General features: G+C 52.1%; 2 protein-coding genes across 2 annotated transcripts; both read left to right on the top strand.

Moving 5' to 3' along the window:
• The first annotated feature begins 532 nt into the window (after positions 1-532).
• NGA_2087900 (methyltransferase type 11) lies at positions 533-1,476 on the top strand. The gene has a single exon (XM_005855837.1). The coding sequence runs from the start codon at positions 609-611 to the stop codon at positions 1,359-1,361; it is 753 nt and encodes a 250-aa protein (XP_005855899.1). The 5' UTR covers positions 533-608; the 3' UTR covers positions 1,362-1,476.
• Positions 1,477-3,355: 1,879 nt separating this feature from the next.
• On the top strand, positions 3,356-3,609 carry NGA_2080800 (uncharacterized protein; the record flags this gene model as incomplete). The annotated part of the gene is made up of 1 exon (XM_005855836.1): positions 3,356-3,609. A coding segment is annotated over one exon (254 nt), but the record flags the coding sequence as incomplete, so codon positions are not given.
• Between the last annotated feature and the right edge of the window lie 14,653 nt (positions 3,610-18,262).

Below are 18,262 nucleotides of genomic sequence, written 5' to 3'. Positions count from 1 at the left end.
GATTTCCCATTGCATGGTTCATAGAGGACAAGGACCAGAACAGGGGGATTGTAAAGAGTAGCTGGCATTGATTTCGTAACACCTTGATCTTCTCCAGACAACTTTTGTGGCATTAAGGCTAAAGAAAAGCGTACAAGAAGCGAAAAGCTCTTTCCCGGATCATACTACGTCTCCTTTGCTGGGTGCGTAGCGCGTCAGGAGGCTGTGAACCCCACGCCTCCACACCTCCGTTGATGGCGCGACCATTCTTCTTTTGCGAACGCTGATAGCACATTTTTTTGAAGACGCGGCGCCAGCGTCGCAGCAAATGTGAGCTCTTTCCCAGGCCAGGGAAACCATCGCCCCCTTCTCGCTTCCTGCTTTCGATAACCTCCTCCCTCGCGCGGGCGCTTAGTAATTTGTCGAAGAACTCATCCTCGCATATCCCGTTTAATGTTTGGACGAAGGTTGGGCACGACTTGCATGATGTGTGCTGCCGTAATGGCTGATGCCGTCGCTTCTTTCTTGTTTTACGACTTCTCATTATTGTTGTCCATGCTCACGTGCAACACATGCAGGAAGACGGACCGAGACATACTGTTCCCGTTCACCGCGGTGGCAAAGGAAGGATGACATCATCCATCAAAATCGTGTCCTACCTCTTCTTTGTTGTAACTCTATCACTAGCCCTCGCATTGGGCTACCTACGGCAAAATCCTGAATTCAGGCATCGCTGGTTTGCCAGCGTATGTACGTGCCTGGTGTCCAACCAACCGGAGCAGCACGCGATACGCTGCGACCTCCTGAAAGACGTGCGAGGAGACGTGCTTGAATTAGGACCAGGACCCGCTACTAATATGGAATGCTTTGAGGGCAAAACGAGCATTACATCTTACACGGGAATCGAACCCAATGTCTTTCTGCACGAAGTGTTTCGGAATAAAACCGCGCACTTATCTTTGCCCTTCCCCCTCGAACTCAAAACGCTGGAAGGCGAGCACTCCGGCTTGCCGGACGAAATGTTTGACACAGTGGTCTTCACACACGTCTTGTGCAGCGTCCACAATGCCACGCAGGTGCTAGCCGAAGTGGATCGCGTCCTCAAACCGGGAGGGCGCGTCTTCTTCTTGGAGCATATCGCCAGCCCCCCCGGGTCATGGATGCGTTTTTTCCAGAAAACGATCGAGCCCGTTTGGTCGGTTGCTTTGGATGGTTGCAAATTTCCCGATACGCATCTTCTCTTGGAACGGTTCAAAAATCAAGGCAAGGAAGGATTTGAGGTCATGTATCACTTCTTCGATGCGCCCATGCCCTTGGCTATCGTAAAACCCCACCTGATGGGCCACGCCGTGAAGAAAGGCAGGGAGGCCGGAGAGCAGTGAAAAAATTGTGCATGCACTTTTATAAGGAAACCTAGCGTTCGGTGGTTTGTGTGACAAGAAAAGGTCAAAGGTGCGCGTCGGAAATTACCCTCAAAAACCTACAGATACAAAGCAAGCTGGTATGTTACTGTCGAGACTTCCTTTTTGGGGGCATAGGGGACCATGTAATTCGTAGTCTTAAGCACTTTGAAATTTGAGTCATCCGTGGTTCTTCATGGAAGTTCTTCGCTGAGCTCATGCGGCGGTTGGCGCCACATTCGAGGGGCTTGGCCTTCTCTTCCCACCCTTGCCCTCCTTATCGCCATCGATTCTGTCCTTTGTCTCCGTGGAGCCGATCGCCTCACTCCCCCCCTGACGGTGACATGTCTCACGTCCCGTGATGCCCGGATCGTTAAAGTGCGCTGTCTCGCACGTGTCTATCAACGCCGCGGACTCTGCCTTGCCCATCGACCAACCCTTCTTCAAGAGCACCGTCAGAGCCAAGGGATCGTAGTACCGCAATTTCCTGTCACCTCTCTCTTGTCCTTTTCTTTTTTCTAATCCCTTTTTCTTCTGACCTCGCTCGACCGCTTGATGGCATCGACGGGCGCAGCTCTGTGCCTTCTTCCAGGCTTTGGAATTCACTACCCCAGGCAACCGCACGGTTGTCTCCTCAGCGCCCATCACAATGGCGTCCACCGCCTCCACACCCTGCATCATGCTGTGATCCTGGTTGCTGACTTCGTATTTCCAAGCCCCGAAGCGGCCGCGCGATTTGATGTCTTTTGCCTCCAGTGCCTCCAGGGCCCGCCCGCAAACCTCCTCCCTTTCCAGAAAAGGGGTCGGATACCCGTACTCCAGTCGACGATGGAAACGAGAAATGACCTTGTCCCGTTCTACGTTGAGAAGCTTTACAGTGTAGAAGCCTTGCAAGACCGAGTCGACGATGTTAGAGGGATCCACGGGCCGCGCCGCCGTCTCGCAGACCTCCGCCATGAGGGACCATTGCTGACCCGGCATGGGAACGTTATAGGGCGAATAATTCGAAAAGACTGTGACCCGGTAAAATGGACAATCGTCTTCGGGGAAATACATCCAACACTGGCCTTGCAAGTGAGCGGGCGGTTGGCCGGCCACCCCGATCCCAACGACATGGGTGGAGGAGTATCGGAACCGTGGCACGAGGGCAGGCAAGTCTTCTAGGCCTCTCCCCACCACGAGCCCGCACAGTCGATCCAACGGCATCGTGCTGATCAAATTTCTGTACGGCAAGTCCGATCCGTCCGCGAGCCTAAGTAGCTTCCTGTCAGCGTCCACGGCCACAATCTCTGAATTGAATCTAAACTTGCTCAGGTCAATTCCCTCGTAGATCCTCCGCCAGATGAAGCCTGTTCCTCCTCGCAGCGGGAAGCGAAAGGTGTGATTGGGACCCCAAGTGGTGTCGTTGGTACCGTTCCCTTTGTGCTCCTTGATACGGGTCAAATCCACGGTAGCAACCCGATCCTCCATCCAGGCAGCGTTCATCTCACTTGGTTCGTAACCCCAAACCTTGCGGTTATACGGTGCCATAAAAAGGTTCACAATGCCTCGGCCGAAATTATTTTTAAGCCATTCGAGAAATGTATGTGGCTTAGTCAGGCGTGATATATTCTGCTGCTGCATTTCAACGAGGCCGTCTATGCACTCGTGAAAGTCTTCCGCGGACAAGCGGTGGATATTGTTCTGAAAAGGATAGGGAATAAATCGACCTTTTTGCCAGATATAGCTCACACGCTCTCGCTTACACCAGTCTCTTACAATGTGGTCCAACACTTTGTCAAAGTAATTATAGTGAGAGAAGATCACATGGCCTCCTGGACATTAAGTTGCGTGATAGGGATGAGGACTCGATCGTGAATTTTAACATTGAAAAATCAAGAAAGCCATCGAATTGACACTTTGATGCGGATTTACTTTATTGATACGATATGGAAAGCAAACATTTGAATGAACGAAGTAAAGGTAGAAGAAACTTACCCATATCCCAAAGGAAGCCCTCCTCGTCTGTTGCCGTTACTGACAGGCCACCCGGTTCGGAGCCAGCCTCCAATACGATAAAGTTTTTTACCCCAATCTCATGCAAACGATGTGCAGCGCCTAAGCCACAAGGTCCAGAGCCGATGACAACGATTGGAGGCTCCTCTGTGGGAGCCATGAATCTATATCTCTTCGACGAGCACGGGACGGCCCCAGAGGGGGGAGAACATGCCCTCATGAAGGTAAGAGCTGTGTGAATAACACGATAATGGAAATACAGGCTGTTTCAAAACGTTGTTGATCATGGTGTGATAAGACAATCTTTATCTGATGTTGGACAGCATCAAGTTGGTGTGCATACTTAATCCCATCTCATTCAGACCGTTTCGAAGATCTCGTCTGATATTTTAAATTTTCAAAACTCATCAGATGATCATCCGCTGGATGTTGTGATGCAAGAATCGCCTGTGAATACTATCATTTCTTTTTGCTGCCTGTTTTTCGCCATTAGAGCTCTATCATTCAAAGGAATTATCGAGATGGGCTTCTTCTGGGTAGGCTGAGAACAACCCAATTTATAAGCTTGCTCTTCAACATAAACTCCCCTCCTTCGACGATTTTGTTGTGAAGTCACTCGTCTTGGAAATTTGATGCATTTGCAAGACATTTCAGTCTTATTTGTTTACCGATAACGACCTTTGACTTCTTGAATGGAAAGTAAGAGATGGTTTCCTCAATTCTGTTGATAGTTTTTCTTCGAATTTGTTTTGGCACGGATGATGGGGTTTTTGAGCGAGGAACTCATGCCACGACATCGACTTCCCAAGAGCTAGTCTACTGATACTTTTTGAGGTCTATTTCTTTGATTTTATGCTACGTCCTGTTTATTTGTAAGCTTCAGAAACCAAACTCGACAGTCCATGATGACAATTAAAAAGCTTATGCGAAATGACGAGCACAAGAGACGTGTTGCGGTTATGCGGACATACATACATACATACAATTTACGATTATGCGAGCATGAAATCTAAGTCCGCGATAAGGTTCTACCTACATGATGATAATGATGCGTCCAAATGGTGTCGATATGTTTCCTCTGTTAAGATACACTTTCTCTAGCCTTCTCCGTTTTTGCGCTCACACTTTCGCAGCCCAGTTATTTGCGTAGGGCACGACATGATGGATGGGCTCTACTTCAAATAACTCTTGTAGACACACTCGATCTTTCTCTTCTTAGGTACAAACGAGCCGACCATGCAAAGGGACATGGGGAAATCACCCTGCGGTTCAAGCGCGGGCCACTTTGGCGTTCGAGGGGCGTGACGTCACGGCCGTGAGGCAGAGCAACCAGGGAGCCAGTCCCCGCCGGGGGCTCCCATGTCGCACCTGGTGGAGACCGTGGACCTTATTATTATCGTTGAAAACTGGCCCGAAACTCAAAATAAATGATGAAGTAATCCGTCAAGGTAGCATTTTGTAACGTTTGACCGATAAAATGTCTCTAATGGTGATTTTAACTTCTTCGCTGCTCACTGAGCGCTCAATGTACCCCAGCCGCTATCTTTCCGCCGTAGCTCGTCCTTGAAGGCAACTCATCATGTCTCATTTCATCGACGCATCCACAATTCTCTGATATCATGCAGGCAAGACACTGCGCTGCCATGCCGCGACGATCAAGACATAAAAACAGTTGCGGTGCCAGCGGGGCGTCTTGCCCTAGAAGGAGAGAGGGACCAATTGCAGCCATACCATCGGCCTTTCCCCTCCATGTTGCTTCCTCCCTCCTCCTACTCTTTTTTGTGCTCCAATGCGTCCATGCATGGGTCGTACCAGTTAAATACTATAAACATGAATGTTTGAATCCCGGTTTAACGAAGATCAGTCCGTCAAGAAGACGGGGAAGCGGCGTTTCTCCATTGACGACGTCTCGAGCGACAGCAGCCTCCTGGGCGACTACTCGCGATGGCTACGGTGCGGGACACACTGAGGGAGAAGGCGCAGATGACACCGCCAGTGGTATCAAAGGCATTGGTGGTGTGAATCGTCGTGCCAGATCCAGGCCTGGGGCGGCGATGGAGGAAGTGCGGCCACCACGAGAGGCAAGGAAACCATCTTGGAAACCGCGAGGGAAGAGCCAGGCGCATGCCTCGACCGGGCCAAGTCGGAGCAAGCCAAATATACAGCGGCCTTCCAATCCACGGCAGCCTTACAATGCGGATTATCATCGTCCCAGTGGGGAATGGAATCGAGGGAAACAAATAACGAGCTTTTTGCGCAACGCAGGGGACGAGGGCGGGCATCACGGAATAATGGAGGTGGTGACGTCCCACTTGAGTGAACTCAACTCCGTGCATTGCACCATGGTATTGAACCGTTTAAGCAAAACGCCGCCTTCCGAACGTGATACTGTGCTGCAGTCTTCCGGCTTCGGGACCTTGATGGAGCGGGTGGAGCAGGTAATGGAGCAATTTAGCAATCGTGACATCGCTCAAGCGGCGATCAGCTTGGCCCGCTTCCGTGACCCGCGTAGAATGGGACAATGGCAGGGTCTGATCCGGGCCTTGCAAGACAAGGCAAAAATGTCGCTGACGGAGATGACCACCAAGGAGCTGGCCATGATTGTGAATGCCTTTGCCAACCTGCCGGAGCCCCCAGGGCCTGCCTACTGGGACGCATTCTCCCAGGTTTTTTTGGAGAAGGCCAGCGACTTCGACAAGCAAGGCCTCTCCATGGTCATAAACGGCATGAGCAAGATCCTCTACCGCCCGCCCCCGGAGGTGCTTCATGCCGTGGAGGCCCTCACCCTGGACTTGATGGAGACGTGCAACACCCAAGAGCTGGCGAACATATTGAACGGTTTCGGCAAGCTGGACCACGTCCCGTCTTCTGACTATCTGGCCCGCTTTGAACTTCTCTCCCAGCCCAAACTTCCTCAATTCCAGCCCCAGGAGCTCTCAATGACTTTCAATGCCATGAGTCGCATCGGCTACCGTCCAAGTGACAGCTATTTGCAGGCGTTCGAAGCCGCGTGCATCCAAGCCTTACCCCAATTCAAGACCCAAGAGTCGGCCATGACCATCAATGCCTTCACCAAAATGGCGGACTTTGTTCCGTCCCCTGCTTTCTTCGCCGAAGTAGAGCGTTGTGTCATTCAAAAAGCTGGCCAGCACCGCGCACAAGAAGTGGCTAATACCATCCACGGGCTGGGCCGCCTAGGCTATGACCCGTCTCCACGTTTTGTGGAGGCCTTTGCTGAGCACGGAATGGTCTTAATGGACAAAATGAAGACGCAAGAACTCGGCAATTTGATCAACGGCTTGAGCAAGATGACGTACCGGCCGGCCCCTGCCTTCTTCTTGCGGTTCATGGACGTGTCCCAGCCAAAATTGCGCTATTTCACCACACAGGAATTGTCGAACGTCGTGAATGGTCTGATGCGCCTGGGGTGCAAGCCGGATGAAGAGTACCTGCGGGCGACGGTGCAGATGGCGGCCAGGCACTTGTCGGAGTACAAGGAGCAAGAGCTCGCTTGCTTGTTCCACGCCTACGGCCGCATGCTCTTCTTTCCCGGGACGGGCTTTATGGAGGCATATGAGATGGAGTTTGGACGGCGAGTGGCCTCTGGAGTGAACAGTCAAGCCCTGGCCATGACGTTGAACGCCTTCAACCGCCTGAATTGGAAACCTTCTCCACGGCTCCTGCTTGAGATGGAAAAGTCGCTTGAATGTGCCACCTGCGAAGGACTCATTTTCGGGGCCGAGCTCGCGCAAGCCGTCAATGGCTTGGCTAATCTAAACCACACTCCGGGGCGCTCATTCCTGGCGGCATTCAAGAACGTCATCCTCGAACAAAAGAATTACGTGGACCTGTCGACGATCGCCGTCATACTCTGGTCGCTCTCCGCCCTCGACCCGGCCCGCATGAAAGGGTTCTACACGGAGATGGTGGAGGTAGCCTGTCGCCGGCTTGAAGGCGAGCAGCCTGATATCTTGCCAACCTCTTTCTCAGGCGAGCGCTCGTCCATGTACTACACCTCGTTCAACGAGGTGGTTCCGACGATCGGGGGCGAGTCCTTGGAGCCGCCCATGGTCATGTGTGTCCGACAACTTCTGCAGACATGCCGCTACTTGACAATGCTGGCCAACCCGATCGATCCCGCCCTTTTCCAACGTTTCTCTTCTCTTCTCGAGAAGAAGTGGGCCGAGATCCAGCGAGAGAAGTACGAAGTGCACACATCTTATTTCCACCGGGACGTCTTGGCTGTTGTTACGAAAAGCTTGGGCTTGCGCTGCGACATCGAAGTGGAGGATGAAGCTTACACACTGGACATGGTCATCTACCCGACGGACGGAGGATTGCCTGTGGTTGTGGAGGCTGACGGTCCGCACCACTTTTTTCGCAATCAGCCGGACGAGGCCATGGGCTTCACCGTGTTCAAGCACAGGCTCTTACAAGGCCGCTCGGACAGATGGAGGGCTGTTGTGTCGGTGTCCCAAGCGGAGTGGCAAAGGGCGAAGGAAAGCGATTCTCAACGGGGACGGACGGCCCTGCTGATTGAGAAGCTGAGGGGAGCTGGCTTGGACTTGGAGGAGGTGACAGAGGCGGTAGTAGACCCGCCCATTTGAGGAAGAACAAGGGAGAATCGAAAGTTGAGAGCCAAAAAATGAGCAATGACGAGAAAATGTGTAATTAACTGTTAAGAGCGAGATAACTGTCGACCATTTGGGGTCGCAAAAGCCGCGTACGCGTTCAAGCACGAAATGACAGTCCGGATGCCATAATGAACAAAATACTGACCCAAAGAATGATCACGTCTGATTCCTGTCACGTGCTTGGTGCATTTATAGTTCACGAGTATGGCGATACATTTTTGTCAAATATTCCCCAATCTTGCTTTTGGTCTTCGTGACTCTCGGGCCTTATTCCCTAATTTACTGGTACCCACCCTCTGCGGCCGCACATGGCATCGTCTTTGTTGCCATCAAATTTTCATCATGTGACGTCTTGTTTGTGGTTTGTCTGAAGCTCGCGTTCAATTTTAATGATCAATATTACAATCAGAGCTTGAAAACTATGAGAAATGTACACTGCTTCCCAATTGTCCACATAAAATATGCTAATCAATCCGGTCCGTGACCTCGCGTGGCCTGAATCCCCATACATGACGCCCCGTGTCTACCTCCGCCTTTGTCTTTTATTGTCTGCGATCACTCGCCAAGACGGGACGAAGCAAAGGACAACTACACGTCTTAATATATCCGCTTTCGCTTCAGCTTGTGTTCTATCAGATTAGTAACACAACTCGACGACGGCCGTGTTGGTTCACTCCCCCTGCTCATTCTATTTCGAAACTCTGTGATTTTCTCCTTTCCATCCCCACATCTCTGCCACGCATTTTTCTATCGAGCAATTCGCCCACCTTGGGACGCCAGTACGTCCAAAACGCCGAAAAAGGCGAGTCCTCCATAGAAATTTGCGATAGGAGGAGATGTCGTCCCGCGTGCCACCAATAACTTACGTGGAGGTAGAGGGACAGGGGGCATACAAGGGTGTGCACCTTGAGATGCCTCCAAAGTACAGAGAGCTTGTTGCCTCCAAGCGCTCCTCGTCTTTCGCACCGACAACTTGCGCGTGGCGAGACTCCGAAAAGAAAAAGCTTTCTGCGTCAAAATGCTCCCTCTTGACAAGATCGAAATTCGCTGCGACGTATCCTCGTACTCGCCCTCCCTTTAATTCGGCGTCGCCAGTATCGCTTTCAGCTCTCTCTGACCTCCCGTTCCTGTGGTCCATGTCCTCACACCACTCGCGACTGTCCATCCCTTCGGTCACCACATGCCCCTCAAGCACGAGGCAGGCTAGGCCCTCCGGCTCCGGGGCCGCCCATACCCCGGTACTCAGCAAGTCACTTACAGGCATCGGGCTGCCTGCAAACGTCCCCGTGCTTGGCCCACTCTCCTGTGCCCGCGGGGTTTCAAGACTAATCCTTTCCAGTGCACCTTGCCCGCCTTCCTTCACGCCAGCCTGGCCGCCTTCCTTCACGCCAGCCTGGTCATCGTGCTGCCACAGTGCTTGACTCTGTCCCGCTGCAGGCTCTTCCCCTCCCACCAGATTCGCTACCCCTTCCATCTCCGCCGCTGTCTGGGGATGAATACTGCATCCTCCCGCTACGACCGGGTACTTCATGCAAGACGCGCAGGAAGAGTGATTATTAATAGTAATCCATCCCTGGAACTTCTCAGAGAGACCCTCCCCGTCCTCTCCCACGGCCGTGCTCGAGCATACTGGTCGCTGGGTTTCGGTTCCATCAGCACCTTCTCTCAAGTGTCGAGCACAGCGGCCTTTTGCGTGACACGGCGCCTTACAGCCGATACCAGCCCCGCAATGAGCCAAAATCAAGTGGGCAGGGCAGTAAAGTGGCAAACCCCGGCTCGTCAAGGCTGTCTCCACGCATCTACTTCCTCGCCCGGGGTCCACGTGCGTGCACGACACCTGCTGCAGGCCTCGTTCCACCTCCCGGGCATGGTGCAGTCGGAAATGGTCAAAAATGCGGCCATGGCCTTGGCACCATCCATGGCGAGACTTAAGTCCGGACCGCATGCACCCAGGATGCCGGCAAGCACTCTTCCCCCCGTGCTTGGCACACACTCCCTTGGTCACAGCCCGCAACTCGCAGCCCTCCATTCGACGGTTCACGAAGCCTCCATGACGAGTGCAGCGACCAAAAAACCGTGCCCTCTTATCGCATTCTGGTACGATACACATCTGCGCTCCGCCATGTACGGAACACTTTCCGTCCAAGCGCGAGAAACCGGTGCAGCCTGAAATTTTACAATTCACGCCTCCTCCGTGCCGACGACATCGCCCTGTGGACCCCCTACTCTTCTTCACGCAGCCATTCGCTGTGCAAGTGCCTCCTCGTTTGGATACGTTGCGTTTCGGCCTGTCTCCATTTTGGCCCACGCCACCGCTTACGTCATCACCCACCAAAGTCTGCAGTCGAGACGTGTGATTGTTCGGAAGTCTGTGGTCGATCCATGCACAGGGTTTGAGGCGCTCTCCAGGTCGACCACCGACCTCATGATCTGCGTCATCACCGTCGCTATGACTATACGCTGTATGATAAGAAAGGATGGGTCGGTATATAACCATATATGCAATCAACAACAAGACATAGTAAGCGACCACCACGATTCTGCACACTTTACCTAGCAAGTACGAGGGCGTCCGCCGCTCTCTCAGCCTGTATAGAGGGGCTTTCATCTCCATGTCTTCCAGCGCGGGTGGGACCGAGACACGCTGTCCGGCGCGTGGCACTGAATCATACACGATAGCGCGTCTGTGGACATTTAACGGACTCTGCGACCCGTTATGTTCCGAAGAAGTGGTAGGCATCGTCGAAACTCCACCACGCCCTGGTATGACGCGGTATTTAATGGTCTCTATTAGGAAAATTTCAGGTACTGTGCAGTGTTGTGCCAATGCGCAAGAAAGTACGTGTGAGACAGGAAGGCGAGGTGACCGACTGGACCAAAGGGCAACGATCTTGGCCATATCCTACACTGGACATTTTTTATTCTGACAACTACTTAAGCTTTCTCTGTGTCGTGTCGAGATGCCAAGCATCAGAAAGCCATCGATTATGATCTCTGTTGCAGGCAAAAGAACGCTCAGTCGGATTTATCTCTTGTCCGGGGGCGGGGCAACTGCACGAGGCGAGCGATCTGTCTCCGAGTCGGTGCGGAAAATACAATTCTCAAGGTTCTAAAGCATCGGTCAATCATATCAAGCTCATTGATCTGTCCTTTCATTGCCAAATATGGCAGCCATTACCGGGTGTGGTCAACAGCGCTTTCGAGGCATCGGAGCATATTTCGGGCATTGACCGTCCGTTCTCGCTGTCGCTCTTTCTGGTGGTCACCTCCCGTCCGTATTCCCACTTCGCATTATCCCACCCCTACGGGATTTACTCGTCCTATGTGCGAGCAATGAGTGCCAAAATGAAATTCTTGACATTCAACGGCTGCTGGTACCGCTAGAATGGATAGTTTGCATCATCGCTTGGGGCCGGGCTTCTTTTTGGTTTCTACAATATACGGCCCAGAAAGGCAACCAGAGGCTTCCGGCGAGACGCGGCGGTGAATCTGAGCATCTGTCGATCCTATGTCCTTCAAATCACCTCAGATTCGTAGTCCGGTTAATTTTTGCAATTTCAAGCAAATAGCGCTTTTCGGTTCGTACAACGCGTGGTCGTGCGTCGTCGCTTGAGCACGATGTCATTTTTCCGTTGTGTACTTTCCTTTTTGTCCATTACTCTGTTTTTTGAGTGGCGTTGTCCTCGTTTTCCGAATCCTCGCTATCGGCATTTCCTTTCTTCCCTCTCCCACGCCGTTCGTCACCTCGGTCTCCGGCTTCCTGCCTTGCCTTCATCTCGTCGCCGTTGTTCGAGACTATCGTGCTCTCAGACTTTTCCATGTGTGGTATCTGCCTTGGTTTTGTGTAGGTGACAGTCGGTAGCGCGTCCACCCTCGCCCGAACTTGTGCCTCGCCCAACTCTGTCCTTTCGCCAACCCGCATGCTCACACTCCTGGCCCTAGGGTTCATACTCACTTCATCTTCCTTTGGGCGGATAGACGTCCGCGCTACGGCCCGCCATGTGCTCACTTCGTGGCCATAAAAGTCCCGCTCAACCCTGCCTTCCTTGTTTCCTGCCCGCAAAAATCGTTTTACAGGACGGTCTTCCAAAGAGTGGTATGACAAGACTACGAGTCTCCCTCCTCTTCGGACCAGTCGTGTGGATTGCGTGAGGATCGCCTCCAGGGCCTCTACCTCGCCGTTCACAGCAATGCGTAATCCTTGAAAAACCCGGGCCAAGACCTTTGGTCTTTCTGTGTGGCGTGCACATGGAGGGTGACGGGAAAAGTGAGAGTGGGACGTTTAAAGATCGAATTGCTCGGAAAGACAAGTAAATAATACCAGCAAGAGTACTCACTCCGCCAGTCTCTGGTTTTTGAGTGTGTCGACCCGAACCCTAGTTGCTTGACCATCCCATACCTGCATACGGTGCGCATTTGGCTACCACCTCTCTGAGCTCTGTGGTGGACTTCAGGGGTCGGGAAGACTCGATGGCCCTAGCTATTTTGTAGGCACGAGGCTCCTCTCCGTAGGCTCTGAGCACTTTGCTCAGGGCCCCTACCTCCCAGGTGTTGACGATGTCACCCGCGGATAACGCGGAGGGCGGCGAGGAGGAAGACGTTGAGGTTGGCGGCTTCATGGGACCCTGAAGGAAAGAGATGCAGGGGGAAGATGAGTGCCCGGCATAGCCTCCAAGGCCCTAAGGATACACAGTGGAAAAGACATACGGATGCGAGAGTGCGGCGGTTCAGGCCTCCATACCTGCATGCGCATGTCCAGCGGTCCGTCTCCGCGGAAACTGAAACCCTGCAATCCGAGACAGTCAAGTGGTCAATATTGCCCGTACATGCCCGTGGAGAATATATCATACGTCAGCCATGGGCGCGCACACAAGCGTAATTCATGCACTTACCCGCGCAGCCTCGTCAAGTTGGTGCGACGAGACCCCGAGATCGAGTAGAATGCCTGGAGATATGTGCAGCGACGAGGAAAATTAACATGACTCCAAAGGGTTCTACCCTCTTTACCCCAAGCCTCTCGCATTTTTACCTGAAAAAGGCCAGGTTCCGTCCCCGCGGCAGCTTCCGGCGTGATGAGACCCTCGGAGAGCAACACATCAGTCGCCGCCCGGAAATTTGCCCTGAGTGCCTTGAATCTCCTCGGCCCACTTCCTGCTCCAAGCGCTTGCCCGCGAAGTCTAGGGCGTCAGGATCTTGATCGAGGGCGATGACTTTCCCTCCGGGCTCCTCAAGGCGAGTGAGAATGGCCTCAGAATGCCCTCCACCCCCCAAAGTGCAGTCGAGGTACAGACCTCGAGTGTCGGTAACTAGGTGCTCCAATACCTCCCGCCACATAACCGGGGAGTGGTATTCACTACTAAAGGGAGACGCGATTTTGTTCTCACTTGTATGAACTTCAATGCTATCACTTTTATCTACATGAGGATCTGACGTGCAAGGCCGCGGACGCCGTCTGCTGGAAAAGGGCCGACAGAGTGAGAAGGAGGCGAAGAGCTTGGTATTAGAGAACAGGAATCCAATTTGACCGCAAGACCCCATATTCCGGAATGACAAAAACTTTGCGCCGCATGTCCTTCGGTACATTATTGTGGATGACAGTACAAAAAGCGCAGGCGAGAGTAGGCGGGAGGAAAACCTTCGACTTCTCGTGGAAGTCCGCATGCAAAAAAGATGTAGACCAGGCAAAGGCGCGTTCCAAAGGCCCTGTGATATGTCAAAGTAGGAGAATCTCAATGATAAGTGGCGACATTCAAAAGATTGATCTCTTTCTTCTTGCAAAGGCGAGTCACGTGAAAGAACGTCTGGACTGCGGGATTCGCGGGACTTGAAGCAGCCGTATAGGCAACTAGTCTTCATCTTTTATGCCTTCTCGAACAGGCCCTGGTCTCAAGAGGCCCAAATAAAAATTGGCCTGAGTATATAGAAGCATGCACGACGTGGCTAAGTGTTGAAAATGTTGAGAAAGCATTTTAGTGGCCTTCAAGGCCCTTGCTTGTCTCGTCTAGTCTACCCGGCGTCCAATCACCTCCGCGGCCCATTCCAAATCAAATTGCCACTATGAGTTCATGTCACGTTTTGCGTCATCATCTCAAAGACATTCCTCATTCCGCTATCAACATCTTGCTTTGCTCCTTTTGTGTATCTAGGACGGTTTGAAAGGGACAAGACGGCAGCCATTGTAAACTTTTCCGCGTATGTGCGTTCAATAAAATGCTTATATTCGTGATTTTTTAAACATAGAAACGGATTAGAAGGTCCCGTACACTATCAGCGCGAGTCAAAGGTGTGTTGACATGATGATGTCCCCAGCGTAATCTACCCATTTAGTCATTCTTTTGAAGTAGCCGGAAAAAAACTGATCCCGCCGGACTCAGCATACTTTTTGTTGCAGGATACATTTGAACGGCTTTTATGGATGAAGGTTTCACCGATTTTCATTTAAAGTAGTGCATGTTGAGTCTCTGAACATGCTGCTGAGGTACTGCGTTTGTCGTGCGGAGGAGAGAGCTGCACTCACCAGTAGAGTCCAGGAAAAGCTAGTTGAAATCTCACAACGCAATTCGCCTTCGGCAATCAGGTCAAGCCGTGTAATGTTCGCAAATCTGGTGGCGACGTTTTCTGGCAAATACATGTCAGGCCGCCTTCAGGCCCTGCTCACAGCCTTGAGTTGAGGGCGTCGCTAGTGCCGTTGCCCGTGCTTGTGACGGCCTCTTGGCTGCGGGCGACGGGAGCCAAGGAGACGAGGCTTCAGTACTTTTCTCCATTTTAAGGACGTTGTCCGGACGACCAGCCTTGCTCGCTTCTTTGCATGGCTTTCCCAGAGAAAAAAGCACTTTCGTCAACCCTTTGATCATGATGTATCCCCAGTAGGCGTTCAGCAGGTTGGGCAACACCAGGACGCTGCTCGCTGCTCGCACCGTCCAGGGCAGGCCCGACTCAGCGGAATGAGGAGCCGAAACGAGGATGGCCCAAATGTTGAGTGGCAGCATGGGACATAGCCGGCAAAGGGCGAAGGCAATGGTCATAATGATACCATTAAAGATGTACAGGGGATGGTTTTTCCCCAGATCTTCACTCTGCAGTATAAACCATCGGTACTGGACGAAGGGGGTGGAAAACTCCATGCTCAGACAGCAAAGAAGGAAGTAATGGCAGGCGGGATGGCAGATCCCGAACGGCCACGTGACGATGGAGATACCGTGGTGTAAAAAGATGAGTACCTGTTGCTGTTTTAGGCAATAAATGATAGACACAAAGCAAAAAGAGGATGTATAGTGTTTACTGGAGCATGACATTATTTTTTTCTTGCTGATCCGCACGTTTTGCAGAACATTCATCGGCATTGGCCCCAAATTCTGTATATCAGACCAAGCCATAACTTTCGCACCCTCACTTACCGCGAATCGACCTTCCCACACGGGAATAAGCGCCAAATCAAAGAGGAAATATGCCAATGTGAGAGGAGCTGCAACGGCGACCACGTCGGAACGGGCATGAACGAGAGGCCATCGCACCGATGCCGCGTCGCGTTGGAGGATGCCAGTAGTTATTTCATGCATGTTTTTTTCGTAGAACAAAGCCCAGATGCTCATCGTCGCGACTACAGTCGCATGCACAACTGAAAGAGCTTTTAGCGCCCAAGAGGCGCGAAGCCTTTTGTTTTTGAGGCCGACGATGTCCAAGAGGAAAAAGCCATAGAAGACAGCAGAAACCAATAAGAAACTCACTATCACTTTCCCTAGAACATCTAGCGGCTTTGTTGAAGTCACAAACATGACTGTAGGGATTAAAACGAAGAGTTATTAGTTGTTGAATTGAAAGTGAAGAAAAGAATCGCAATTGATGTATAATAAGGGCATCTCCCGCGTGGCTCGGAGTCCTAAACTCTGCTCGCTTGAGAGAGCTTGAAGCTGGCGAAGGCGAGAGTCGCGGTTTAGGCACTCCCCAAGCCCCAAATGGCCTGAATTATAGCCAATCCGTCTCTAAAACGCGACATAGGAAGCGGAAGTATAGTTGATTTTTGTCTGACAGTCATGAATGGCATAATGCAAGCTAATGGCGCGGGATTTCCTGCAGTCTTGCCAGTGCCGGGTAGTCTTGAGCGCTCGCCACTGGCAGGCCGTAACGGCAGCCATATATGGCGCACTACTTTGCGTGGAATGAAGTGAAGTCGATGCATCAATGAGATACGAAATCATCTTTAGTCCATGCTCTTTTGGAAGACGAAAGTTTTTTGGGGCTTTGAATTCAGGTGCTCGTCGGCATCCCGGCCTACAACTGCGTGGACAAGCCGTTTCGGGTACGGGGTGTGTGTGGATTAGACGCGCCAGTGAACCTTTCAACGGCAGAGAATGGTATATATCAATATAATTTCCTACTTCAAGGCACAAAAATTTGCACGGTAGTGCTTGAGGTACCCCGTCAAATAGCAAAGCATCGTGAAAATGGACCTTAAGCAAATCGCAATACACCCTCAAGCTCGTGAATCGTGGACGGCAATGTTCAAGAAGAATACGAGTGAACGATTTATTTTTCTTCCAAAATTATCTTTCTTTGCTGATTCAGTACATTCACCGTCTCATTCTGCCCTGCTGTTTGTCTGCAACAGGAATACTTTTGGCATAGAACAAGCATGCCGGATTCCGGCTCGCCTCTGGAAGCACCGGGAACAGCAGCCACTGCAACGCCGGTGCTCATAAAACCGGATGTTTGCTCGGATGAGGTTGTCTCTGCGGCAGGCTCTACGACCTATCCTGTCGGAGGATCGAGCACCCAAAGTATACCAACGTCTTCCTCCCCCACAAAGCAGCTGAGAGGCCCTCCGTTCGGGGTCTTAAAGACTGGAAATCTGCTCAAGAGGAATCCCAACAGACCATTTGATAAGCCTAAAAGACGATTTCTCATCTTGACGAGCATAGCTCTTCATTGGTTTAAGCGCGAGGATGGTTACGATCTGTTCGGAGACGAGCGTGGAAACATTAATCTTCATGACATGTCAAAGGTGGACCTTTGTGCGATCTTACCCGACAACCCATCATCGCGTGGAGATGCTTTCGAGGTCTGCTGCCATCAAGATTCAGTTCATCGCATCTTCCAAGCGTCATCGCCGGAGGAGGCACGCGCGTGGGTGTCAGCCTTGAAGGGCGCTATGAAAGCGCGCCCCACGTGTCGGCGCGAGACCCTATCTGGGTTGAGTTTCTCGCCCCATGGTCACAATTACGACAAAGAACCGCCTTTAGTCTCGGTCGTTACGCTCAAAAAGGGTGAGGCTGGAGAGGAAGTGGTCTTAGCCAAAGCGCCGCAGTATCAGTACGGGAAAAACTTCCGGCTGCCCCTTGATCCGATGGCTTCCTCTCCGCCTCCCTTCTCCCAGACACTGTGCATCTTGTTAAGCAATGGAGATTCGGCAGAGGTAAACACAGAGGTACTGAGGAATTGCGAGGTGGGCGATACCTTACCCGCGCGAGTTAGCTGTCTGAGCGACCAGGTTGCTATGCTACCTCTCACGCTTAGAGCTAGTTTTGAGGCAAAGACCGGAGCAGCCCCCGCGACACCGATTTCTCGGCCAGAAGTATTTCTTGTTTCCTCATTATCTGCCGTCTTTCTGGCTTTGTCCATGGGATGGAACCTTCAGGATGGACAAGGGATGGCAAAAGGTCCGGGATGCTTCCATTACGTGGAACGCCTGCTTTTCCTGGTCCCGGTGGCTTTCACCCTGCTTCGTGCTCTGTGTCCACAGCTGCAGGTATATCTGCAGAACCACAATTCTTGGAACAGTAATCACGGGTACACAATGGTATTAGAAATTTCCGTCGACGACTACGTGGTCGACAGCCGCCGCGGCAAGAACGCTGAGGAAGAAGAAGCCAACGTTCTCCCTCCCATCCCTGACCGTTTCATCAATGGCTGCTTTGGGGACATGGCCGAGGCTGAGCGTCGATGGAGAATCACCTTGGCCTGGCGCAAGACTTTTGGGACAGATACAATCTTGGAACGCGAGCATCCGTACTTTGATTTGGTCAAGCAGGCACTACCGGCCTTTTATTGCGGAACCGCCAGGGACGGGAACCCTGTGTACTACGAGAGATCGGGGCAGACCGACCTGGCCAAGGCCAAGGAGGTGGGGCTAGACTGGATGGTGTACAACTATGTGCACTCCACAGAGGTAGGTCTTTCCGGCTCGCATGAGCAGGAGACAAGTCCGATCGGACGGGCTCCAGGTGCCTTTTCAATCACGCACCTGTTTCTATTAAA

The sequence above is a fragment of the Nannochloropsis gaditana genome (genome assembly GCF_000240725.1).
Source record: "Nannochloropsis gaditana CCMP526 unplaced genomic scaffold scaffold088, whole genome shotgun sequence".
NCBI lineage: Eukaryota > Eustigmatophyceae > Eustigmatales > Monodopsidaceae > Microchloropsis > Microchloropsis gaditana.
Note: the sequence above shows the minus strand (reverse complement) of the source record. Positions and strands in the feature narration are given on the sequence as shown.